Raw genomic sequence first — 24,063 nt, 5'->3', positions numbered from 1 at the left:
TAAATGAGCAATTAATTAACCTCTTGAAGAAAATACCACAAGCTTGATTAGAATGCAGTTAGTGCCACTTTAAATTTAATGTCCCATCACTAATTTACACTGGTTAGATGGTATGGTTTTTGAAAAGCACTGAAGTGTTTCTGTGAACAAGTGCAGTGGCTGTTTAAGTCCCAGCTGACTCCTTGCGTTTCACTACTTGCTCAATAAACAGAGCACCTCTTCTCTTGAAAATGTCGTGGGCAAACTTGGCAACCTTGGGTGATGTATTTTCAGTCTGGAGCTCTATAAGTATCATTCCTTATTCAAAGCAATTGTGCTAGCAGCAGGGCTCATTTCGAGGGGGAACGCATAGGAACGCAGTTCTGGCAGTTCCCCAAAGAGGTCACATGTCAGGTGGCCCCGCCCACCTGACTCTCAGCCATTTTGGGCCCGTTTCGGCCTGGATCGGGGCTAAAATGGCCTAGATCGGGCCTCTGACAAGTGGCGGATCACTCTCCCGCTCATCAGCGGCCCGATCCTGACCATTTTGGGCCCCTTTTCATCCATTTTCAACCCCTTTTTGCCATTTTGGGCCCAATTTCGGCCCTGAATGAACCAGGACTGGGTCCAAAACAGCCAGAATAGGTGATGTCAGGGGGTGGTGCATATGCAAATCAGTTATACTAATGACACACTTCCAGTGATGGCAAGAGGCATGGCATATGCTAATGAGTTATACTAATGAGTTCCTCCAGCTCTTTTTCTACGAAATGACCCCTGGCTAGCAGATAGTAGCTATCTGTGCGTCTGCGATTGTACTCAGCCTAGATCAGATTTGTCGCATTCACTACAAAGTTTGATGGTTCCTTCAACATACAAAAAAGAGGACTTGGCCTTCAGATTGCCAGCTCTTCATTCCACTGCAGAGCTACAACCACTTGCCGCCTAAAGAAGACACAGAGACCTGCTTCTTGGTCCTGGGAAAGGCGAGGCTGCTGCCAACTTAGTCTGCTGCTTGCCAGTTTTTTAGAAATCAGTTGTGTCTGTAGCATGTTGGGGTTTTTTTGCTCTGTTATAGTATACCCCCATTTTTGAATTTTATAGTAGAGATGGAAGCAAAAGATCTTTTGTTGTATATAAATTTTGGGTGATTATATTATTTTTGATTGTCTATGACTTTGAAGTTTATTAACCTTTTTGAGTCCTACTGTGCTACAGGAGAAGAGTAGCATATAACTGTGCTAAAAAATAATAAATTAGTGCTTGATACTGTGGAGAAAAATGAAACTAATTAGAAGCAGGGGGTTTTTTTGGTGGGGAGTGGGCAGAAAATCTCCCCATTTGCATTTTTAAAGTTCATGTATAATTTGAAGCTATAAAAGTGCTAACTGAAGTGATATATATTTGCATCCTAGCACCCATTTGGCATAAATATACTAATTAGATTCCTTTTAAGATACCTTTGTATCTTCTTCTTTTCCTTGCTTTCTGCATACCTATTACATAGTTTGCTAAACTGTTTGTTATGTTGGCTTCAGCATAGTGAGTTCAAGTCCCTGCACTTAGTTGTGTTCTCTCTCTGTTCAGGTGTTTGAATCTGTCATTTCTTGGATAAATTATGAGAAAGAGTCCCGCTTGGAACACATGGCAAAGCTGATGGAGCATGTTCGTCTCCCCCTCTTGCCTAGAGATTACCTTGTACAGGTTAGTGAGCTTCAAAACGCTATAAAATGTGTATTTTATTTACTTATGTCATTTATAGTCTGCCTTTCTCACTGAGACTCAAGACAGATTACACAGTGTGAGATTAGTACAGTCAATATCAAGCACATTTCGATAAACAATGCAATAGGGTATATAAATGCTGGCCCTCTTCGTTGCGGCTTGCCAGCTATTAATGGATTTTAATCAAGAGAACAGTGGACAACTGTTGTCTCTATGTACGCCATTGTACTAGGCAGACATATTTTGAACCCTTTTTTAATTTGAAAGCACAGGTTGGTAGAACTTGGGTTGAACTTGTACATAGTAGCCAGTGAGAAATGAAACGTCCAAATGATATAGGAATTTTGGAAATTTGTCTTTAGGAGTCACACTTTTTGGAGCTTGTTTCACTGGTACATCTGTGGGAGTGTGTTCCAGAAGGAAAGTTCTCCAAGTGTATGGAAGATGGCCATGACCCAAAAAGTTGTGCATGTAGCATTTGCATGCACAGTACAATTTTCCCCCATGACTGTATTTTGAATCCCCAGAGCTTAAAAAACAGGTTGGGATAATTTGTCATTGCAGCTGCTGACAGAGAAACCCCAATGGCCATTGCTTTTGAAGCCCATGCATTGTTTGGTTAGCCAAAGTATAATGTTTGGAACTGTCTGCTCAAATTAATTCTAGCCATAGGGTTGGTTCTGGATTAAATTTTCTGCAAGCATAAGGGGTGTGGTAATTTCTTTTCATTCCCTCTTCTTGCTGCAGACCCCCAGTTTGCCTCTCATGCTGTTCCTGAGAGTCACTTGTCCACCAGAATAAATGTTTTGAGATTAGTGGGGTGCAGCAGAGGTGGAGAAGACAGGAATGTTCTGTTCCCCTGATAGAATTGCCTTGCATGAGCAGAAAATTTAGTAAGGGTCCAACCCTTAGTTCACGTGGAAGGCACCACATGCTTTTACATTACTTACTTTAGAGCAGGAAAGAAATGTGTATTTGTGGAGCTGTTTCCCATTGCTCTTGACTGAGGTCTTCATGTTTGACTCTCTAAGAGTCAGTGTGGAACATTAAGCTCTTCCATAGACGCCTTGCTCAATGTATCCCTTCCCCCTTCAGAGGAGAGGTAGGCAGTTGTTAGAGAGGCCTTTTCTGTAGGGGCAGCTTGACTATGAAATTTCCAACCCACAGATAGTCACTTAGCATCCAGCTTCTCGAGCATTGGGAATCCGGACATTTTAATTCCCTCAGGCTTTGAGTTAGCTAGTTTTGTTGTATTTGTATATGGTTTATTGTTGTTTTTAATTTCCCTCTTCCATCCTGCTAGTTCTTTGACCCATTTGTGTTATTACTACCTATTGGACTATATTATGTTAGTTATTGTTATTAATGGATATTGTAATTAACTTTTTATCTATTTTATCTATTTTATTGTAAGTCCTTGGCTGAGAGACAGAATAAATTAAACACGTTGATGTATGTTCATGCCCCTCTGTATATAAACATACTTCTCCAATAAACATTGGTTTCCCAGACTATAAGATCCAGTACTGAATAATCTGTTGTTACACATATTATGCACCTTATGTTAATTTTTTTAATAAATACAGTTATCATAAGCATTTTAACATTGAATTGCTGTTTTTGTGTACAATAAAATGTTTTGACTATATCAAGTTGTCGTGTCTGCTGCCAACATCATTGTCCTGTTTCAATATTATTCTCCTGAATGAAATATGAAGATGGCGTGATGAAGTCATCTGGACAAAGTGGCACAGACTTTATGAATTCTGCCACATCAAAAAACGTTCATAACATTAAACTCATCTGTTGAGCTTTCAAAACTCCCAACAACTTATTTTTACTAGTGAAAGACAGCTGTTGTACTGATTTTTAAAAAACATTTTCAGACAGTTGAAGAAGAAGCTTTAATCAAGAATAATAATACGTGTAAAGACTTCCTTATTGAGGCCATGAAATATCACTTACTTCCTCTGGATCAAAGGCAACTGATAAAGAATCCTAGAACAAAACCAAGGACACCCATCAGTCTGCCGAAGGTAAGCTAAGTCTTTTTGAAAGAGGGAAGACCTGGCACAGTTTGTACATTTCCCAAACTTAGAAATGCAGTATATTTAGCAGAGTGCGGTCCATATTCCTGTACACCACTGCCTGTATAAAATCTGCATCAGATGGTTATGTGTGCCTTCGTGTGCCAGTACTGCCTGATAGCTCCTGCCCTGCCTTCTTTTTGTGGTAGATGAGTTGCAAGTAATTGAACTTGCATGAGTTGTAATGTAATGTACAGTCATACCATCTCATTGGACATTGTGGTCCAGTTTAGATGTGGTTGAGGAGTGGACACATGCATGCCATTCCACTATGCTCCTAATGTAATGCAGTGAGGCAGATGTTCTCCAAGGAGGTTTTGCTGGAGAGCCCCCAAATTGTATGATGCCTGCCTCCCTAAGGTGAGAGGGAGAAATGCAAGTTGGCCTTCTGTGTGTGAGGGCCAGGTTACAAGTGACGAATGACACTTGAACGGCAAGTGAACAGACTCACATGTATTCCTCCAGTGGAGCGCAAGTGAACAGGGAGGAATACATGTGAGTCTCTGTTCACTTGCCGTTCAAGTGTCATTTGTCACTTGTAGCTTGGCCTTTTGAGTAGCTCTATGGACCACCCACACTGTACTTTGTGTTATGAGCATGCTGGGGAGAGAGCTTCCATATGCTCCTCTATAACCACAACAGGATTTTAATAATTTTTTTAAATAAATTATTTTTTATTAGATTTTTTGTAATGGGGAAGGGAGTTACAAAAAAACCATTTCAGTAACAGATTCACGTGCAAGATCATCATGTATAATCAATACTTCCAAACAAGGGGGAAATGTTCTTTTTTCCAATATGACTATCAATCCATAAATAAAGAAAGACACTGCATATCCGGCTGTCGCCCCTTATACCCTCAACCTTCCCTTTAAACTCTCCAATCATTTAAATTCTTTGTTTTTTTCCCCACTTACTCTATTTCTTATCTCATTTCTTACATTTTTTCTTTTGTATATATTATGTTTACTTCATCTTAGATCACATTTCCCATCCCTTAAATTTTAGCCAAGGATGTTAATCCCTTAATCATTCCAGAAACAAAACATAAGAAAAGGACAGATGATATGAGTGAAAAGATAGATAACCATTACTATATATCATTATAAAAAGACATTTTTGTACCAGTCTTCCCTCCTTCTTTCATTTATTTGATCCAAGCCACCTAAAATTATATATTTGGATTTTCATTGTAATGGGGCTAGGAAATCATCATAGGTAAATAAAAGACTTTGGTTTAAACACTAATTTATGCTCTAGAGAGAGTAATTAGGAAATAGGAATAATCGTAGAAGACTCCAAAGACCCAGTTATCATATTATCTCTAATCTTTTAACAGTAAATATAAGTATCTAACATGTTATAAAACAGGAACAGGATTTTTGAGCAGGTTAAGTGTCTGAACTGTGCCAGAAGTCACATAGATGGTAAATGGACAGGCGTATAGACCTTTCAAATTAGGGAATGTATGAAACTGACCTGCAGAAGATTAGATTTGTTAGCATACAAATAGTTTTGTAGCCACAGAAACTATTCTAGTAATGCCATACCAAAAGATTTCCAACTCGGACACCTGCTGGCTTGGATCCACCAGGGCGTTTCCACAGAGAGAAGGATATCCATAAGCGGAGTACAACTGCCTTGCCTCCCCCTCCCCACTGCAGTCCTCCTGGGAGCAGTATTTTGGAGGGTATTTAGGGTTTCTAAATGAGGGCGCAGGCGAGAAAAAAAGTTGTGTTCTGCAGGTGGAAGTCCTTCGCTTCACAAAAGCGCTGTGATGGATTCAAGCAAACGCTTTTCCATCTGAGTTTTTCTGTTAGCAGCTATTCAGAATCCATTGAAATTGTCCTGTGTGCTATGAATTTGTCTCCACCATGATATTTGCATCGTCGGAGGCATTGTGTGGCCTGAATGGTGGAAAGGAAGCAAAAAGGAGTGAGTACTCTAAAGCCTGTTAGCTTTTGCTGTTACATCCCTGCTTAGAGATCCTGAATATCTTCAAAACTTTGTGTAATGGTGTCTATCCTGGGGGACTAACTCAGTGAATGTCTAGGACATCCATGTTATAAAGGAGCTTTGTGGCGGCAGATAGATGTGGGCTTTGATGGCCTTGGCATTTTCAAGGTAGTTAAGTTTTATACACACATGAAAATAAGTGAATGTGAGACCTGTTAGCTTGTTGGATTGATTTCCCCCCTCATTATCTTTGTTTCATTCTAATCTCCCTATGTTAACACAAGTCTCTCCTGATTTTAAGCATAGCTAGTGCTTCTATTGTTCTTAGAGGTTCCATATACTTCTAGGATGTTATCACACATTTTAGTGAAAATGTAGCTCTTTTGGGATCTGAACTAATTACCTTTGCAAAGAATGCTAGATAATCAGTGAAAGCTAGAGTGCATAGTCTGTGCCGAAAGGCTGTTTTATCCAGCAATTTTTTGGTTTTCCTCCAAGTTTAATTCTACACACATGCTAATATCCCATGCTTCTAAAAGAAAATGCTTTTTCATGGGTGAGTTCTGTTTTTGCTGTGTGTGGTCTGCTAGCTTTGGGAGATGAGGGCTTCTCTTTTCCAAATGCCAGCTTGCTGTTGGTTGTACTTGTTTCTTTTATCCTGTAATGTTTTTTCCCTTCAACCAAGGTCATGATTGTAGTGGGTGGGCAAGCGCCCAAAGCCATTCGGAGCGTGGAGTGTTATGACTTTGAAGAGGAAAGATGGGATCAGGTAGCTGAGCTTCCTTCTCGGAGATGTAGAGCAGGTAACCTTTTTGTTCTTCGATGACCTCAGTCAGAATCTCCAAAGATGTATTACATGGGGTTCATTTGATATGTTCTATTTCATGAAATACTATATTTAGGCTACATAATGTAAAATAGTAGAGATGGTTAGAATATGTCTATGGACATATTTTCAGTAGTCACTGAGGACCATTTCACACATTTTTAAAAAGGGAACCTGTAAGATGTTTTCAGTTTGTAACTTAAAATGTACAATATGAATGCAAAAACGAAACATCTGTATAACTTGCTAATGTAAACTGGGAGTTGTCTTTGGTAGTGGCTCCTTATTGAGTGACAGATCTGGATATTCTTCAGTGTAATATACGACAACCCCCCTCCCCCCCAAAACCCCTCTGCTATGAAATCCTTCTGCTCCGTCAGTTAGGTTCCACATTACTTTTTGGCTTTCTGCATTATAGTCACTCAGTATACAGGCCATCACATTTGAAAGCTTATTTTTTTTCTCCTGGATTAGAAGAATCCATGACAGCAGCCTTCAGGAAAGTGCTGTTGTAGTATTATGATAGTCTTTTTGATAGACTGATTGAGGATTACAGCATCCACATGAAGCTGTTTCTGTGATGGAGCATTCTTTGGTGGCCTCCTTATGGCTGCAAACACCCAAAGCTCAATTAATGTGATAGAGAGACTTTTCAAACACAACTGGTCTAAAATCTCTCTCCATTCATTTTTTAACAGGAGTTGTATTCATGGCAGGTAAAGTCTATGCTGTGGGAGGTTTTAATGGCTCTTTACGAGTCCGAACAGTAGATGTATATGATGGCGTGAAAGATCAGTGGACGTCAATAGCCAGCATGCAAGAAAGACGAAGCACTCTAGGAGCTGCAGTGCTAAATGAGCTTCTTTATGCTGTTGGTGGATTTGATGGAAGCACAGGTAGGCTTCTGAGCAGTCCTGATCCTTGAAGCACTTTACTAAGGCCTGTGGGTCTTTGCTAAGCTCCCCCTACTGAATTTCAAACCTCCCTGTGTTGTGAAAAACTGGCCCTCTGCACAGCTTTCTTGTTATGTTCTGTCTTACTTTAATTATATTCTCTTTGGAAAGTGTGTGCAGCAGAAGTAGTTTGGTGTAGTGGTTAAGAACAGTGGCAGGAGTCTAATCTGGAAAACCGGGTTTGATTCCCCACTCCTCTGCTTGAAGCCAACTGGGTGACCTTGGGTCAGTCACAGCTCTCTTAGCCCCACCCACCTCACAGGGTTATTGTCGTGAGGATAATAATAACATACTTTGTAAACCACTCTGAGTGGGTGTTAAGTTGTCCCGAAGGGCGATATGTAAATCAAATGTTGTTGTTGTTATATAATATAGTTTGTTTAAAGGACACTTTAGCACTGTAAGCACCATCTTTCAGAAGAAGTGTTTGTCTTTTTGTACACATGACTTCCATTTTTGTTCACCTGAAGTGTTACCGAACTACAGTATTTACCCAGGAAAACTGCATCTGTTATTGTTGCTTTTAGAAGCCAATCTTCTTTATAAAGTGCTGCTTTTAAAACCCATTATTTTGGAGAAAATTGAGAGAAGAACTGGGATGCAGTTCCCAGGTGTGGATTCCACAATGTAAGCCTATTGGCACTAGCCAGCAGACCAAGCCAGGGTGCCCCTAGTATTCAGATAGACAGCTTCCTGGCTACATGTCTGCCTGTTTTGGTTTTGTCTTTTCTTTGGAAGGAAAGGGGCCATTAAGACAAGATGCCTGTGCCTGTGATAAAAAGGACAACTGCTGAACCAGAAACCCCTTTTTGTTATCATTTTGAAAATAGGGCTGGCATCTGTGGAGGCCTACAACTATAAAACAAATGAGTGGTTCTTTGTGGCACCCATGAATACAAGAAGGAGCAGCGTTGGAGTTGGAGTCGTGGAAGGTAAGAACAGCAGACTTCTATTTCAGCCACAGCAGCTTTATTAGGTGTAAAGTTACATCTAAAAAACAGCAAATCCAGCATCTTAAAATAGTCCGGTGAAACTAAGTATTCTGTAAAGAAATTTGGGTTTTTTGAGCTAAAGTTGGCTACACTCATTGATTACTGAGGCAGCTTTTTGTATAATCATAGAGCTGGAAGGAACCCCAAAGGTCATCTAGTCCCACTCCCTGTATAATGGAAATGCACAGTACGCCCCCACCCCGCGGGATGTCCCCAGCCATCACTGCCCTATGCCCAGAGGAAGGCAAAAAACCTCCAGGATCCCTGGACAATCTGGCCTGGAGGAAAATTTCTTCTTGACACCAAAGTGGCGATCAGCATTACCCTGGGGATATAGGAAATGGCCACAAGATCAGAGTACTGGCTCATTCCTTCCTGCCCTTCCTCTTGCAATCTGCCTTAGTTTATACTGAATCATAGAATCTGCATTGTTGACAGATAGCTATCTAGTCTGTATTTAAAAATATCCATGAAGGAGAGCCCACGAACTCTCAAGAAAACCAGTTCCACTGATTAACTATTTTAACTATCAGACAGTTCTCCCTTATGTTTAGCTGAAATTTTTTTGGTTTAATTTAAACGTATGGGTTCTGGTCCAACGATTCCAGTTGTTTCTAGAGCAACAGGAAACAACTCAGTCAAAAGAGTTTATTGTCTATAGCCATAGGCCATCACAATTCACCAAACATCGACTAATAAATAATTAAAACCATTATCACAGTTTGTGTAGGTTACTAAAATTAATTAAAACAATGCAGTATGCCAAGCTATCCCAGAAGTCACAAAACAGCCTCATTCAGTACCACCTTAGATCTTATTTTTTTGGCTGTGAGTGCAAACTGAGAGCCAAGCTACAAGTGACGCCTGATACATGTTGGACACTTGTCAGCTTCCCTCAAGTTTTGATGGGAAATGTAGGCATCCTGGTTTTACAGCTTGGCTCTCCATTACAGCTGCAAGAGTAGGATGCCTACATTTCCCATCAAAACTTGAGGGAAGCTGACAAGTGTCCAACCTGTGTCAGGCGTCACTTGTAGCTTGGCTCTATGAGACTCTATAGGACACATGATTATCAGTGTCAGATAATCGCTGATAGGATTCTGGCCAAAAATTTAGCTCTGGGTACACTATGTAATGGACAGTAAAGTAGGTAGTGGGAAAAGTTCTTCACTGTAGGTAACCCACAAACGCAGGCGCGATGTTCCATAGGGGTGTGAGAATAACGCCCTGCCAAAAGAGCTGTCTGCGTCATCTGGAAGTGCAGAGCAGTGAAAGACACTCTGAGGTTGTAATGAGAAATACTGGCTAGGTAGGGAGATCTTAAATGGTCAAATTTGATTAGTTTATACCAAGGAGCTGCCTTAGATTTTAATATTGATAGCCGACCCATCACTGCATCTGACTTGTAGATCCACTCTTTAAGTGGGAGGCTGTCGGCTGATACCCCAACTGGTCATCCGGGATGGTATACCTTTGGCAAATGGTGGTAGGAAACAACTCCTTTCCATCCTCTATGTAAAATCCTTTCAAATATTTGAAGATGGTTGTGGTTACCTCTTGGTTGTTTCTCTCCAAGCTAAGCATACCCAGTTCCTTCAAACTTTCCTCACAGGACTTGCTCTCCAGACCTTTCACTATCTTTGGAGCCCTCCTTTGGATACATTCCAGCTTGTTAACATCCTTTATGCGTGGTGTCCCAAACTGGATACCATACTCCAAGTGAGGTCTAACCTGACTAAAGTGATACCATTATTTCATGTGATCTGGACACTATAGTTTTTTTGATGTAGCCCAAAATCATATTCAATTTTTTAACTGCTGCATCGCACTGCTGATTCATGTTCGGCATGTGGTCTACTAATACCCCAAGAATGTTTTCACATGTAATGCTCCCATCCTATAATTATCCCTTTGATTTTTCCTACCTAAACCCAGAACTTTTAGTTTACCTCTGATTAAATTCATTTGTTAGTTTTAGCCCAGTTTTCCAGCCTGTCAAGATAATCCTGAATCTTAATTCTGTCTTCCCCTTCCAATTTAATATCATCTGCACATTTAATGAGCATTCCCTCTATTCCTTCATCCAAGATCATTTTCACCCAGCCATTTTGACTGTCGGTTGGTACTGGATTTCTTGTGCCATTTCAGACATAACCAGTTTGGATGTCAGTTATTAATGGATTTTTAAAAAACCTTTTCAGACAAAGCTGCTTTTGTCCCATTTGCAATGCAGGGTTGAGCAAACTTTTTTTAAAAAACCCTTCTGTTCTGAAGTGTCTGTGCACTTCTGATTTTCTTACCCATTTGCAGCACAATCTAATTTTTAAATGGATAATGATTAGAGCTGTAGGATAGTAGCAATAGATGTAGCAGGTTCTCTGAATTTCTAGTCTCTATTGCCTCCCCTTCCTTCTATTTCTGCAGGAGAAGGGGCAAGAGACTTTCTTTTTAAAAATGAAATCTGGGAATTCACAGAACCCACTACTCTTCTCATTACAATACTATAGTGATATTTTTGTTTCATCTTTTATTGTCAAAGTAAAAGGGAGAGGGGAGTGAGAGCCACTTCCAGTGCCAGAAAAAACAGTGCTGTTTGAAACGGCCACAAATAGTTTGAAATTACTGCCCCCCCCCACAGCCCCAGATAACAATTCAGTTAAAATGGCAGTGTGAAAGGGACCCAAGTCATATATAAACATGTTGAACATCACAGGGCCCAGGACAGATCCCTGTGGTACTCTGCTTGCCACTCCTCTCCAAGGTGATGAGAAACAATTGACAAGCACTTACAAATCCACATAACAGTAGCAGCATCCAAACCACACTTACCAGTTTGTCAACAAAATATCATGTGGGACCTTATCAAAAGTCTTACTGCAAGCATTCCTCTGATCCAACAATAATAGCAACATTTCGGGAACATAAATCATAAATAATATATGCGTTGCTGTGGCCTCAGACTGTGGGGTCATGAAGCCTGATGATATGACCTACTGTAGCTTCAGTTGCTACAGTAGCATGAAGGGAACAAGGAACACCTCCATTTAGTGCAACATGAATATTTCACCTTTGGGTGGGGGTGGCTGGGCAGGGGGAAAGTGTTCAAGATGTCTCCCTGCTTCAGGAACCTGGGTACTTTTTCTTCATTCTGTAAACATCCCTCAGTGTCCTTAAAATCCCATATCGCTCTGTCTGCAGAGAAATCCTAACTATTCTTAGGTAATGATAGGCTCAGCCAAGTAATTTCCCCCAAAGATCTCCTAGTATGGCTGTTTCCCTAGTGCCATGTTGTATGTATGTCTTAGTATAATCAGGTAAGGTTCTGGGACAACATGATAATTAGATATAGTGAGGTCTTTAAAAGATCTGGAATAGATTGGAGAGAAGCATGTGTTCTCATATTGTGAGGGGAAAAATTTGGAGCAACATTCTCTATTAGTTAGGGCTTCTTGAAAAGAAATGAGCAAAATCTTCTCAATTTGTTTATTGATCTGTGCATCTCTTATACAAACTTTCCTGTATTGGTAATCATCAATGAACACTTTGACTCATTGCAGTGGTGCAAATCAACAGTGATGAAATATGTGTTGTAAAATACTATGTTTCTATGTATGTTCTCTAAGTGCTCCTGTTTATATGCTGTGGTGCATGTTCATTTCCTCTAGGGAAACTGTATGCTGTTGGGGGTTATGATGGAGCATCACGTCAGTGCCTTAGTACAGTGGAACAGTATAACCCAGCTACAAATGAGTGGAACTATGTGTCAGATATGAGTACTCGGCGCAGCGGTGCAGGTATTTTACAGTGCAACAACCCCCCCCCCCCCCGTTTGTGCACATCCAGCTTTTGTCATCACTAAATCTCCGAACAGTATACATTTATTTCAGAAATCAATAGGCTTCAAGTCACTAGAAAATACCTCTTTGTGTTCTACCTTTCTTGCCATCTTTCTTGCGGAGATTAACGCATGCTGTAAATTTGAATTAATGCATGCTGTACCAATTCTTCTTGGAGTCAAGTTGCAGGGAATGTTGTGCGCTATACATAATGTATATTTCTTAAAATATTGATGCAAGACCAATATTAAATGTCCACTTACTTATATGAAATAATTTTCTTCTGCACTGCAGGACTCACAGTGTCTTACAGTTATAAAATCAGAAACAGCACACTACAATCACAGTGCTACAATGAACAAAGAACACACCTCACACACTCCTTCCAGCCGGGCACTTGAAGCCACTCATTCCACTATTCATAGTTGGATAAAAGGCAAAGCTTTTATCCAACAATAGCCATAACAAGAGTTCTGAATAAAAGAGAGGAATAGGATTGCTGGATGCTTGTGCCTTTGAAAACTGCACAGCAAGACAGCAAATGAGCAAGTAGAACTTTCCCATCCAAACAACCCATGCCAGGAATATCTCTCTGTAGACTTTTAGATGCACACTGGTCACTGGTGTTAGTGGTATTTCTGGATCCTCACTAGGGGTGTCAACTCTGGGTTGTGAAATGCCTGGAGATTTGGGGGTGGAACCCAGGGAGGGAGGAGTTTGGGGAGGGACCTCAGCTAGGTGTATAATGCCATTGAGTCTACCCTTGAAGCTGCCATTTTCTCCAGGGTGATGAACTCTGTTGCCTGGAGATCAGTTGTAATTCCAGGGCCCACCTAGAGGTTGGCAACACTAATCCTCAGGCATGGTCTGTATTGTGGTGAGAATAGGAAATATCCTGGTTATGGATTCCATACAGTGAATGGGATGGAATTCTGGCTGCAGCTTGATGGTGATGCTGCTCCTAAGGATTGATTATGCAGCTACTGAGGGAAGAAGGATTGTTTATGCCAATACCCAGGATACCTGTAAGGGTGCTGAGGAGACAGTTGTTGTCAGTGTATTCCTTTTCCTGTTCATTATTGATGTTGGCTGTTTACATGCTTCCTTACACTTCCCCCCATGGTTCCCAGCATCAGCGCACCCCCACAGCCCCGGTGTATGGAAAGTGTCATGTCATAGGGCCAGATCGATGTCACCCTGTGCAGCTCACTCTTTGTTATACTGAAAAACAGAATTGAAAAGAACATCTAGAGGTTATGAACTAAAATAGAGAGCTTTCTCTTCAGCTTTGTCTTGATCATGGTTGGTGGAAGAACTCTCTCAGCGTGGCTTTGTATATGACAATTCCACAATGCCCACCCAACGAGTGTTCACTTCTGTTAGTGTTCATTTGGATGCTGAAGACATCCAAAGCAGGTTATTACACAGACAGTGGCTTGGATCCTTTGGAGAATTTCCATGAGTGGAAGGGGGGATAGATCTCTGACACCCCCCCCCCCAGAATTTAAACGGGACTTCAGAATGCAGCAGTGGGAGAGGGCGAAGTCCCACGTTGTGGATAGAAATCCCTTTCACCCATGGAGATCTCTAGTGGATTCAAGCCAGTATTTGCATCCTCCTTTCACAAATTCCCTTTCAGCTGTGATGATTTTGCATCACCAACCAAACTAGGAAGTAGTTGTGTGCTTGGCAAACTGTATAATGTGGTTGTGTCCAAAGCCACCTTCTGCTGGTTAGCTTTAGATTCTGCAGAGAATGCAGCAAGTTGTGCTTCTGAAGTATGTGATTTCTATGGCCATGGGGTACGTTCAGTCAGTTTGGCTCTGTTGTCATGAAACCTGGGCCGATTCCAGATGACTAACCTTAAGTCGCTTCATGCCGCCCTCTTCCGGATCGCGATGGGGAAAATGCGAAATATCGCGTTTCCTCGCGCGAGTTTTGCGCGTCGTCGCGCAAAACTCGCGCGAGGAAACGCGATATTTCGCATTTTCCCCGTCGCGATCCGGAAGAGGGCGGCATGAAGCGACTTAAGGTTAGTCATCTGGAATCGGCCCTGGTCCCCCTAATGTATTAAAGGTCAGTAATATGGTGATGTGTGAATGTTCTCAAATTCCAGGCCAATAAACACCCACAGGACTGTGTCTTAATACTTGTATATGTGGGTAGCAGTGTTCCTTTTATGTTAAGACTTTGTGCCCTTCTGTGAGTTTTTGTTTCAGTGCGTCAGCCAAAAGATTGACCTAGAAAAAGAATTTCTCTGAATATGTAACTGAAATCTATACTAAGGGCATTGTCTGACATTGCCTCATGAGAATGGCCTAGGCCATGAAGGCTTGATTAATGGTGTGCTCTGCTTTACAGGTGTCGGTGTCCTTAGTGGACAGTTGTATGCTACAGGAGGACATGATGGTCCTCTGGTGAGGAAAAGTGTGGAAGTATATGATCCTGGAACAAATACTTGGAAACAAGTGGCCGACATGAATATGTGTAGAAGAAATGCAGGTAGTTGCCATTATGTCTCAATTTTACCTGCCATTTTAAGGAGCATTTAGATTTTTGTGCTTTGACAAATGACAAGGAGGTTTGAAGGGATCTGTAAGTAGGAGAAATAGTGTCTGAATAACAAATAAGAATTTCTGTATTTTACTTATCTGTACCTGAACTGGCAACAAGGACTCTAGAATCTAGCATATAATGTGATTTCCAGGGAATCTTACCCTTTTAAAAAAAATAACATGTCTTTAGGCTTTAGAATCACATAGAAAATACTGTAATATAGTGCAGATTTGGGCTTAGAAACCAATTATTTCACAAGGTTTTTAGCCACCAGGGACTTCTTTGTACTTTGTATAGTTGCCTGACTCTTACCCCCCCTTCTTTTATTGTGCCCCCCTGCCCATCTCTTCAGCCTTGCCCTCACATTCTGAAATCTGCAACAGCAATAGAAAAACCAAATCATGTCATCAGAATAAATAATAAAATCAATAATATTTTTTATAGCTTTGAGAAAGGTGACCGTGAATGCTAGAATTAAAATGACTTTTTTCATTCATAGGAGTGTGTGCAGTCAATGGACTTCTCTATGTGGTGGGAGGAGATGATGGTTCTTGCAATTTGGCATCAGTAGAATACTATAATCCTGTGACTGATAAATGGACATTATTACCAACCAACATGAGCACTGGAAGAAGTTATGCAGGTAAGCAGTAAATTGAACCAGGTCAGAACAGAATGTGAGCAGATAACTCCTTAAGGTTCTATGACTGGTATGTGTCTGTAGTTATTGGTTGGGTTTGTCTCTGTTTAATAACTGTTCTTATGAGTGAAGCCAGACTGGTGAAGAGGTTGTTTGCTTTTAACAGAGTGCTGCATGACAAGCAGAAATCTTACAGAAGTTATGTTGTTACCTGAATAGCTACCTGCATCCACCCCCTCTGTCTCTATGAGACATCCCTCTGAGCATGTCCAGAGTGCAAACTGGCACCAAAAGGGTTAACAACATATAAACCGGTGTCTGTTCCTGTATATACCAGGGTCTGGTGAGTGGCGCTGACCCTCACTGTAGCTGAATGCCAAGAAGAGCTCGGTGAGAGAATGGAAGCGGGTGCAGAAGACAAGCGATGGCCTGTCTCCCTATTACTATAACACAGTTTGTGGGGAATTAAAGACTCGACACTCAGCTTTCCTAATGGGGTTTTACTACTACTAAATAGTTGAACAAAGGAATAGCTACAGAGGCACAAACAAGAAAGAATACAATGAAAAGCATATAACCAAATAAAGGGATGTTCACTTTTAGACACTCCAGATCATTAACAGTTATGAATCATACACAGCCATAGCCATCAAATAATACAGGTCTCCTAGTTGCAGTGATGTTTCAGATGTTCCTAAAATGTACTGTCTGGGGGCAGGTGCAAAAATAAAACATACAACCTGTCATAAAGAGCAATGGGTCCACAGTGAAATGTTCCCAAAGGTAGCTCCTCAAGGGTAAATGTGGTTTCTTAATGTACATTTTATTGTCTTGCAGGTGTTGCAGTGATCCACAAACCATTGTGACACACGTTCAAGTGAGTGCAGGGGAAAGAAATGAAAGCCTGACTAGTTGGTGGCTTTTGGAAGATACTGATACTTGACTTTTAACCAGCACATTGATATTGCACTTGATGGCATTACAAGTATATGCTAAGACCTTCAACCTTTGCTCAGTGGTGGGCAGTGCAGCAATGTGAAAGCCCTGCTGTGAACATGTTCCTGAAAATAAGGTGTTGCTTATTTTTATTGATGCAGTCAGCTGTTTTATGTACAGCCAGGATCCTGAACTGAGTCTGAACTGAATTTCCCAGGACTGGGAGAAACAGTATATTGGAATACTTCACTACTGAAGTCTGCATACACACTTACACATTTTAGAAAGCATTTTCTATTTACTTATTACACCTGCTAGAGAAAACTACTACTGAGACTGGAATTTAAAATACTGAGCAAAAGAACCTGGAAGAAATAGATTGGAAGCTCTGGCTTTTACAGTTTATTGTATTTGTCCTCCTGTGTACACATACCAACTGCTGTAAATGTATGAGTTAGTGCACTGAAGGTGTACCTTGAGTGACTTTTCATCCTCGTCACAGAACTGCATTAGTGAAATCTATTTTGTATTATAGGGTCAGGTAAGCCCGGCAGTGTCTTTTTCTGGGGTGAAAGCATACTTCAGCTTCCCAAAGACCAGTAACCCCACTAGGATACTGTGCTCAGAAGAGTTTCTGACCATTTCAGAATAAATTTTGCTCAAGGCTGATGGTTCAAAGTCATAATCTTATGTCTCTTGCCTTCTACCAGCAATTCAGAAAATCCAAAGTCCATCTGTTTTTCAAGGACTTTTAGAAACCATGAAAGAGTATGTTTTGAAATGTCAGCCAAGTTTGCCACCAATTCCAGAAGCACCAGAATTCTGTGGCAGGTTTGGCATTCCTACCCGGCTCTGAAAGCTACATCAAGCACTGAGGCGTCTAAGCCCTGGCAAGTGCTGAGGTCATCATTGTGTGCCAAAATTCAGGGGTCTCTTTGAGCAAATAGGACTTCAGAATATCAAGCTGGATGGCCATCAGCCTGTCTGGAAAATAATCATAAATCCAAATTAAGTTGAACCAACGGAATCCATTGACCCTCACGTACCTCATGCATATTTGGCCAAATATCAGCTACCCAAGATTATACTGGAAGCTTTTAAGTGTCTTAATGCTTCCACCATATGGATGTTTTTAGTACAACTTTTTATAGCAGTGGCCCCTTTATTTTTTCCCCAAGCTTGCATTATTATATATGTGTAAAGAAACTACTTGAGCTTTTAATCATTTCTTTTTTAAAAGAAAAAAGATTTCTTAAAAAAAAGAAAATCTACATCCAGTTAAATCTCTTCATGCACATCAAAAAAATCTTCCATAGTCTTTTTTATATTTAAAACAATAAACAAACTGGAAATCATTGTTCACTGAAAAGTTTTAATGTTGTTACTTTTGCCATATATAAAGCCAACAAAAAAAGTTCAGTGAAAAAATGAAGAGGAAAAGTATTCTATTCCTTTTGTCTTCCTCCATTCCCCATATGTGCAAGAGAGATTTTTTAATTAGAGCACTGAAGTTATTTCTGATACAGATAGCTTTTCTCTTAAAATCTTTGTCAGATATAAACAATGAGGAAGAAAATATATCTGGTAGCTTTTAAAAAGTGATGCAAAGATGCAACTAGATTATTTTTAAAGGGCTTATATCCATTAATTAGATTTTTTTTAAAGATTGATTTAAAATAGCAGTAATACGTTTTATGATACCTGTTCTACACAAGCACAAATACCATATTTCAAAATATACTCTTAAGCATGGGCCATATAGAAATTACATGTTCTCTTTAAATTGCATTTGAGCCTGATGCTTGTCTGCTAACTGTATTTTTCAGAGAAAAATATCAGTTCTTACAATGTCTTGCTTCTGCAGAATGGGAGGAGACGAATAATCTTTTCTAAAGATAGGTTTTCACACCCTACTTCATTCAGTCTCCATGTATGAAGCTCAGCCTACACAAACAGGAAATGAGATGACTGGATAAAGTGATAGAATTGGCACATAAATAAAAATGATATGTTATGCTATTTCATTCTTTGTAATGTGCCAATTTATACATTTAGCAAGCTTTTTACCTAAGGGTCATTCAAAAAGGTGGTTCCAAATCTGCAATTGGAAATGGTACATTCCACTCTGCTTCCTCAGAAATCTGCCACAGTTCCCATCTCTTCAGCATTCTAGACCAGGATCAAATTCCATACAACAGGAATGTCTGATGGTGTGGAGGTTCTCCGTTTCATGCCCACATTCAGTCTAGATTTCAATTATAGCTGAGGATCAGTGTTTTGACTGATCTCCATGTGGACAATATAATGTGTAGACTGGCAATATGAGACATCCACCCCAATAATAGTTCCCCTGGAATCATTTACACATCAAGAGACCATCCTCCTTTCATTTGATGATGTAGATGAACATACACTGACAGTGAATGAACTGCCTGTTTCCCTGGCCATCAAGCTATATTCCAATCCTATTGCAGCTTTGACAGGCAGTGCATTTTGGAGCTAACTTGATATACTCTGTGGACTACTATATAGTGATTATTGGAGGTGCTAAGAATGTCTTTGCTTTTATTCTATAACAGCACCACATTGAATTTGGAAAAGCACATAATGTGCTGTCTGTTCATAAACAGTCAGGACTCCTCTAAATGGTTTTGTTCTTGGCTTAGAACCACATATCACTAGCAAATGGTGTATGTCACTCTTCCCATGTGTAAACTTGCAGGGCTAATGCAAGTCAAGTGACCTCATTTTTCAGCTATGCAATATTAATAACTGCTACACACCCAACCAGCTGCAATAGCCCCTTAAAGCGCTTTCAAAATAACTTACATTGTGTGTGCATTTTTAATATTTTTACTATGCTGATTCTAAGCATCTGAGCCAGATCCTTTCAAAAATTGCCTTTTAATAGGGCTTGAAAATATAGCTTTAGAGCTAACAAATGTTAATGTAGCTATTTTTGTAAGGTAATTATAAAGAGGTTTTGGATCTCCTTTTTATTTGGTGGCATTATGATTAGTGTCTAATCCTTACACCACAGGCCCAATTCTCATCAGCCATTTGTGTATGGTGGCTTGTATATTTTTGCATGAAAAAGAGGTGGGGAAATCCTTTAGTTCCTCTTCAGTTCATTAAAAGAACGCTGCAGGACTCAATATTAACAGTGCACCATTACCTCTTAATAGTATCATGAATTGCTGGAATTTTTAAAAAAATCTAATTTAAATCAATTATTTATGTTGATCTATGTCTTGGCTGGTTGTTCAGCTCAAGTACCAAATAATGATTATTGTGTATAGTCAATTTCTGTCTTTTATTTCTGAACAGAATTGTGCTTTGACACTAAATGCTGCTGAGAGAGGCTCATCTTATAATGGGGTTAGGTTTGGTGATCCTGTCAGCATTTTTATCAGTTTCCTTAGAATATGCCTTTGTGATGTCATAGGCTGAAGTTCTACAAATATTCTTTGATGGAATTGCTGGGCAGTTGTAGGTTCTTCAATTTCCAAAGGATGGCTTGTTTGGTTCAGATAGGAGGACCTTCATTCCCTACACCTAAGGGGTAAACCTAAAACTGTATCCAAAGGTCTCCTTGTATGTCCATGCTGCACACGTACATCCAAATGGTTCACAGACCTTCATTTTCAGAAGCTTATTTATTTTCTTTTATTAGCTTTCTATCTCAGTGTTCTGTTTAAAATAGCACACAAGATTCCATCACAGTACTCTGCAAAATGCACTCTTAATTTCTCTGCATTCAGAATGCAGGTGGGGTATTCGACCCAAGAGCAAAGGTAAACTGCCAATGGCAAATATGTAATATAACATTTTTCTCAGGCTTCCCTTTCAATTTCTCATAGTAAATCACTAATCTGCTTTTTGACCTTGGCGGGGTTTGATGAGCAGCTTAGAGGGGATGGTAGTAGTTCTGTGTGATTAGCTTATGCAAAGGAGATATTTGTGTGCGCATGCTCTTTTTGATCACAGCCCAAACAGGTTTTATGAACAGGTTCCAATGTACAGGTGTATTTGGAAACATATCAATATATTTATATTTTAAAAAATGGAAATGAAGCTATTTTTGTTGCTCTAGTATTTTTAAGCATTAGAATTAACTGCTTACTGTTGTTTGAATTTCTCGTTTAAATTGGCTTGAGGAAGGCTAATTTTCAGTCCACTTGGCTCAACTGGATCCTAGGTCATACGTATACGACTGTGACAAGAGGTAGCATTGCACAACAGAGGGCAGGGGAAGGGGAGTTTTTCTTTTTTGCACTATTTGTATTTGTACATTCTATTGTTTAGGAGGCCAACCAAACAGCTACATTTATCGTAAAGTATACTGGATTTTTTTCATTACCCCACAGGCAAATAGAAGTTAATACAAGTTGCTTTATTTGAAACATCAGGATATGATGTGAAATTTTTATTTAAAAAATAGTACTATTTTGAACATGACCATTCTTTTCCACTGTCATGCCATTTACTGGTTTGGTTTAATAATTAAAGGGGGTTACCTGTGAGTCCTATAAGGATTGTAACTTTCAGAATATTGCATTGCTCAAAACATAGTGCGGGAATAAAAATGCAGTAATACATCTTTTTGTTAAGATAATAAATTATTTTATTTTGCGGTAGAGTGGCAATTAATGCTAAGAAGTTTTATTTGTAAATATATTGTATAAAATATGTTTTAAGACTAACAAGATTGTAAAAAAGTTCTCCTTGGATACACAATTTGAAAAAATAAAATAGACTGAGATAAAAATGAATAAATGTAGTTTTGGTCCATGTATCAATTAAATCAACATACTAATATCCAAGTAAGTTTACAGCCTGATCAAATCCTATTTTCCTTCGCGGGATTTACTTTCAAATAAGGGTGCATGAGGTTGGAGTAGTTATATTTTTGGGGTCACAGTATGCATACCATCTATAGGTTAGCCCATTAATAGCTATTTTCTGCCGTGGGACAAACTTGTTTGTGGCACTTCTGTTCCCTGTTTCAGCAGCAAAGTTTAGAATTAGACTTCATTAAAAACTTTTTCAAGATTTCAATTATAGCTGAAAAAGCTATAAAGCCACGGGGAGAGGTCACCGGAGTGTTGGGTTGAGTTGTCACCAATATGTTGACACTCAGCACTCTCTCACCTTTACAGCAGAACCTAGGAAAGTTATGGAAACTAAACAGGTGCTTGGAGTCTGTTTTGGGGTGGATGAGGGCTAACAAGATGAAACTTAATCCCTACAAAACAGCAGCTATACTGGTGGGGGGAAGGTTTGATCAAGGAATGGGGATATCTCTTGTTCTGGATGGGGTTGTACTCCCCCTAAAGGAGCAGGTCCATAGCTTGGGGGTGCTGTTGGGGTGGTAGTGGCTATGAGAACTAGTTAGCAGCTGCAGCCCTTCCTGGGTGGGAAAGATCTTGCATCTATGGTACATGCCGGGTAACATCTAGATTAGATTACTGCAATGTGTTCTATGTGGGGCTGCCTGTGAAGACTAGAAACTGCAATTGGTACAGAGTGCTGCAGTCTGAGTGTTGACTGGAATGGGTAATAGAGACCAACCATATCACTCCAGTCTTGTTCTGTCTATACTGGCTTCCAATTTGCTTTTGGGCCCATTGTAAGGTGTTGGCACTGACCTTTATTTAAAGTCCTGTATGGGCTTTAAATTGGGTTTTCCCTAGGAATTAATTCCTGAGGGCATATTTGTACTTTCCCCCAGTTAGGAAAATAACTGCCATTCACTCTGGTGGAACAGTATAAAGTACAATGCATGGGAACCACATTATGGTGAGTATAAACCGTGTTACTTTCCCTGACTGTGGCTGGAAAGATGTGTGAACACAGAAGGAGCCAACATCTGTTAATCAACAAGATTATTTCACAAGCAATAGCCATCACAAAATTCCAAGAACCAAATATACCAAGTAGTAAATTAGCTGGGGATAATCTTTTGTTTTCAAGAGCTGCCTATGAGGCAGGAAAAAGATATGCACTTCCCACCCAAAGCATGCACTTTCAAGACCATAGATTTCAGGAAGAGGGTTAAGCATGTGTTTAATGCCGATTGAGAGTAATGGCCTAAACAGTAACAATGTGCTCTGTTTCCTTAGGCACTAAGAGTGTATTAATATACTTAGTTGCGCTGCACATTAATTTCTAAGTATGAAAAGTAAAATGTATGAAGGAAGAAAATGAATATTTTTAATCTTCTGTAGAATGGAACAGCAGGTAAGTTGTTTGCTTCATCCCAGTGAAGATTTTTAAAATTTATTTTTTCAAAGTTAGTATAAATAAATATTTCCAGAAAGAACCACTTAGTACATTCAAACTTCCACTAAAAATGAATCCTCATAATTCATAAAGCCGTTCCAACTCTGCACTTCATCTATATCCATTTTTGCAAAATCCATCTGACACCTTTTCTTCCTAACATTGTACCAATGCAGAATAAGGAGATTCTTGTGTGCACCTTCACAAGTGCACGCCTAAACCAGGTATGGGATATTTGAACCTTTGTATAAATGTGTTTGGAAGGGATATCTTACTTATATACTTTATAGTTTGCCTCAAGGAGGATTACAAAGCTTAGCAATGCAATAGGAAGGAACAGTATAAGACATGACATAAGAAATACAAAAAAAATGAGTTTCAGAAATTAGAAAACAGTGCAGTGAAAACAGGAAATGTATACAATAAATAGTGTAAAATTCAGAGATTTTAAAAATTGATTTTGCTATGAAACCTTAGACTATGTTGTTGGAATAATACCCGATAATGTTGCCAGAACACTACATAAACTGTTTAGGAGGTAAGAGTGGTAACGGCAAGCAAATGGAAAGAAGAATGTCCAACCAAGGAAATTTGGAAATACAAAATGTCAGAATATGCAGTGATGGCAAAACTGATGAGTTATATAAACGGAAGGCCAATTAAAGAATTTGAAGAGAAATGGGAAATTATTTTGCTTACAATAGATAAAACTGATAAAAATATTTTAGTCCTTTAAATTTGAATATAATTACACGTTAATATTTTTCTTAATTTGAGTGTAAGATAATTAGTTGAATAAAGATAACTGGTAGAGTAAAATATAGGATAGATAATTTTGAAATACTCGTAAAGAGCCAGCGTTGTTATTGTTAAGAAATATATAAGTAAAAGATAATGACAAATAGGGGCAATAAAGACTTATTTTCTAAGATAAGGAGTAGATATAGGTTTGAATTCCGCACGTGCTATTTATTTGAAATATATATATCTTTAATAATCCTAATATTCCAACACTCTTAAAGGTTACAATAATTCGTTGCATTAGGATATCAGCATTGTTCATCTGTGGTCTTCCTGTGCGGTCCCACATGGGACTGCGCATGCGCAGGCCTGCCGACCTCGGAGATTTTTATAGCTCAGAACCACTAGGGGGCGTCCCCGCCTCCTAACATGCATGTGTGGCCGTCCTTTCCCGCTGAAAAATGGCTCCTAAGAGGCGGGGCGCCCCCGACGTACCCTCAGTTCCTCTTTTGCCACTGACTTGAGAGGTTCTTGCTAGCTCTGCTCTTCTGAAA

General features: G+C 39.6%; 1 protein-coding gene across 2 annotated transcripts in view; it reads left to right on the top strand.

Annotated features, from left to right (window-relative positions):
- Positions 1–21,242, top strand: part of KLHL3 (kelch like family member 3) — a 73,314-nt gene extending 52,072 nt beyond the window's left edge. For both annotated transcript variants that reach the window (XM_054977240.1, XM_054977239.1), the window contains exons 7-15: positions 1,567–1,683; positions 3,591–3,740; positions 6,433–6,550; positions 7,272–7,469; positions 8,357–8,458; positions 12,184–12,312; positions 14,716–14,856; positions 15,410–15,553; positions 16,388–21,242. In XM_054977240.1, coding sequence (XP_054833215.1) covers positions 1,567–1,683; positions 3,591–3,740; positions 6,433–6,550; positions 7,272–7,469; positions 8,357–8,458; positions 12,184–12,312; positions 14,716–14,856; positions 15,410–15,553; positions 16,388–16,416 — 1,128 coding nt within the window. In that variant the 3' untranslated portion in view covers positions 16,417–21,242. The remainder of the gene's footprint in view (positions 1–1,566; positions 1,684–3,590; positions 3,741–6,432; positions 6,551–7,271; positions 7,470–8,356; positions 8,459–12,183; positions 12,313–14,715; positions 14,857–15,409; positions 15,554–16,387) is intronic.
- The last annotated feature ends 2,821 nt before the right edge of the window (positions 21,243–24,063 follow it).

This window comes from Eublepharis macularius, chromosome 4, assembly GCF_028583425.1.
Source record: "Eublepharis macularius isolate TG4126 chromosome 4, MPM_Emac_v1.0, whole genome shotgun sequence".
NCBI lineage: Eukaryota > Metazoa > Chordata > Lepidosauria > Squamata > Eublepharidae > Eublepharis > Eublepharis macularius.
This window is presented reverse-complemented; position numbering and strand designations above follow the sequence as displayed.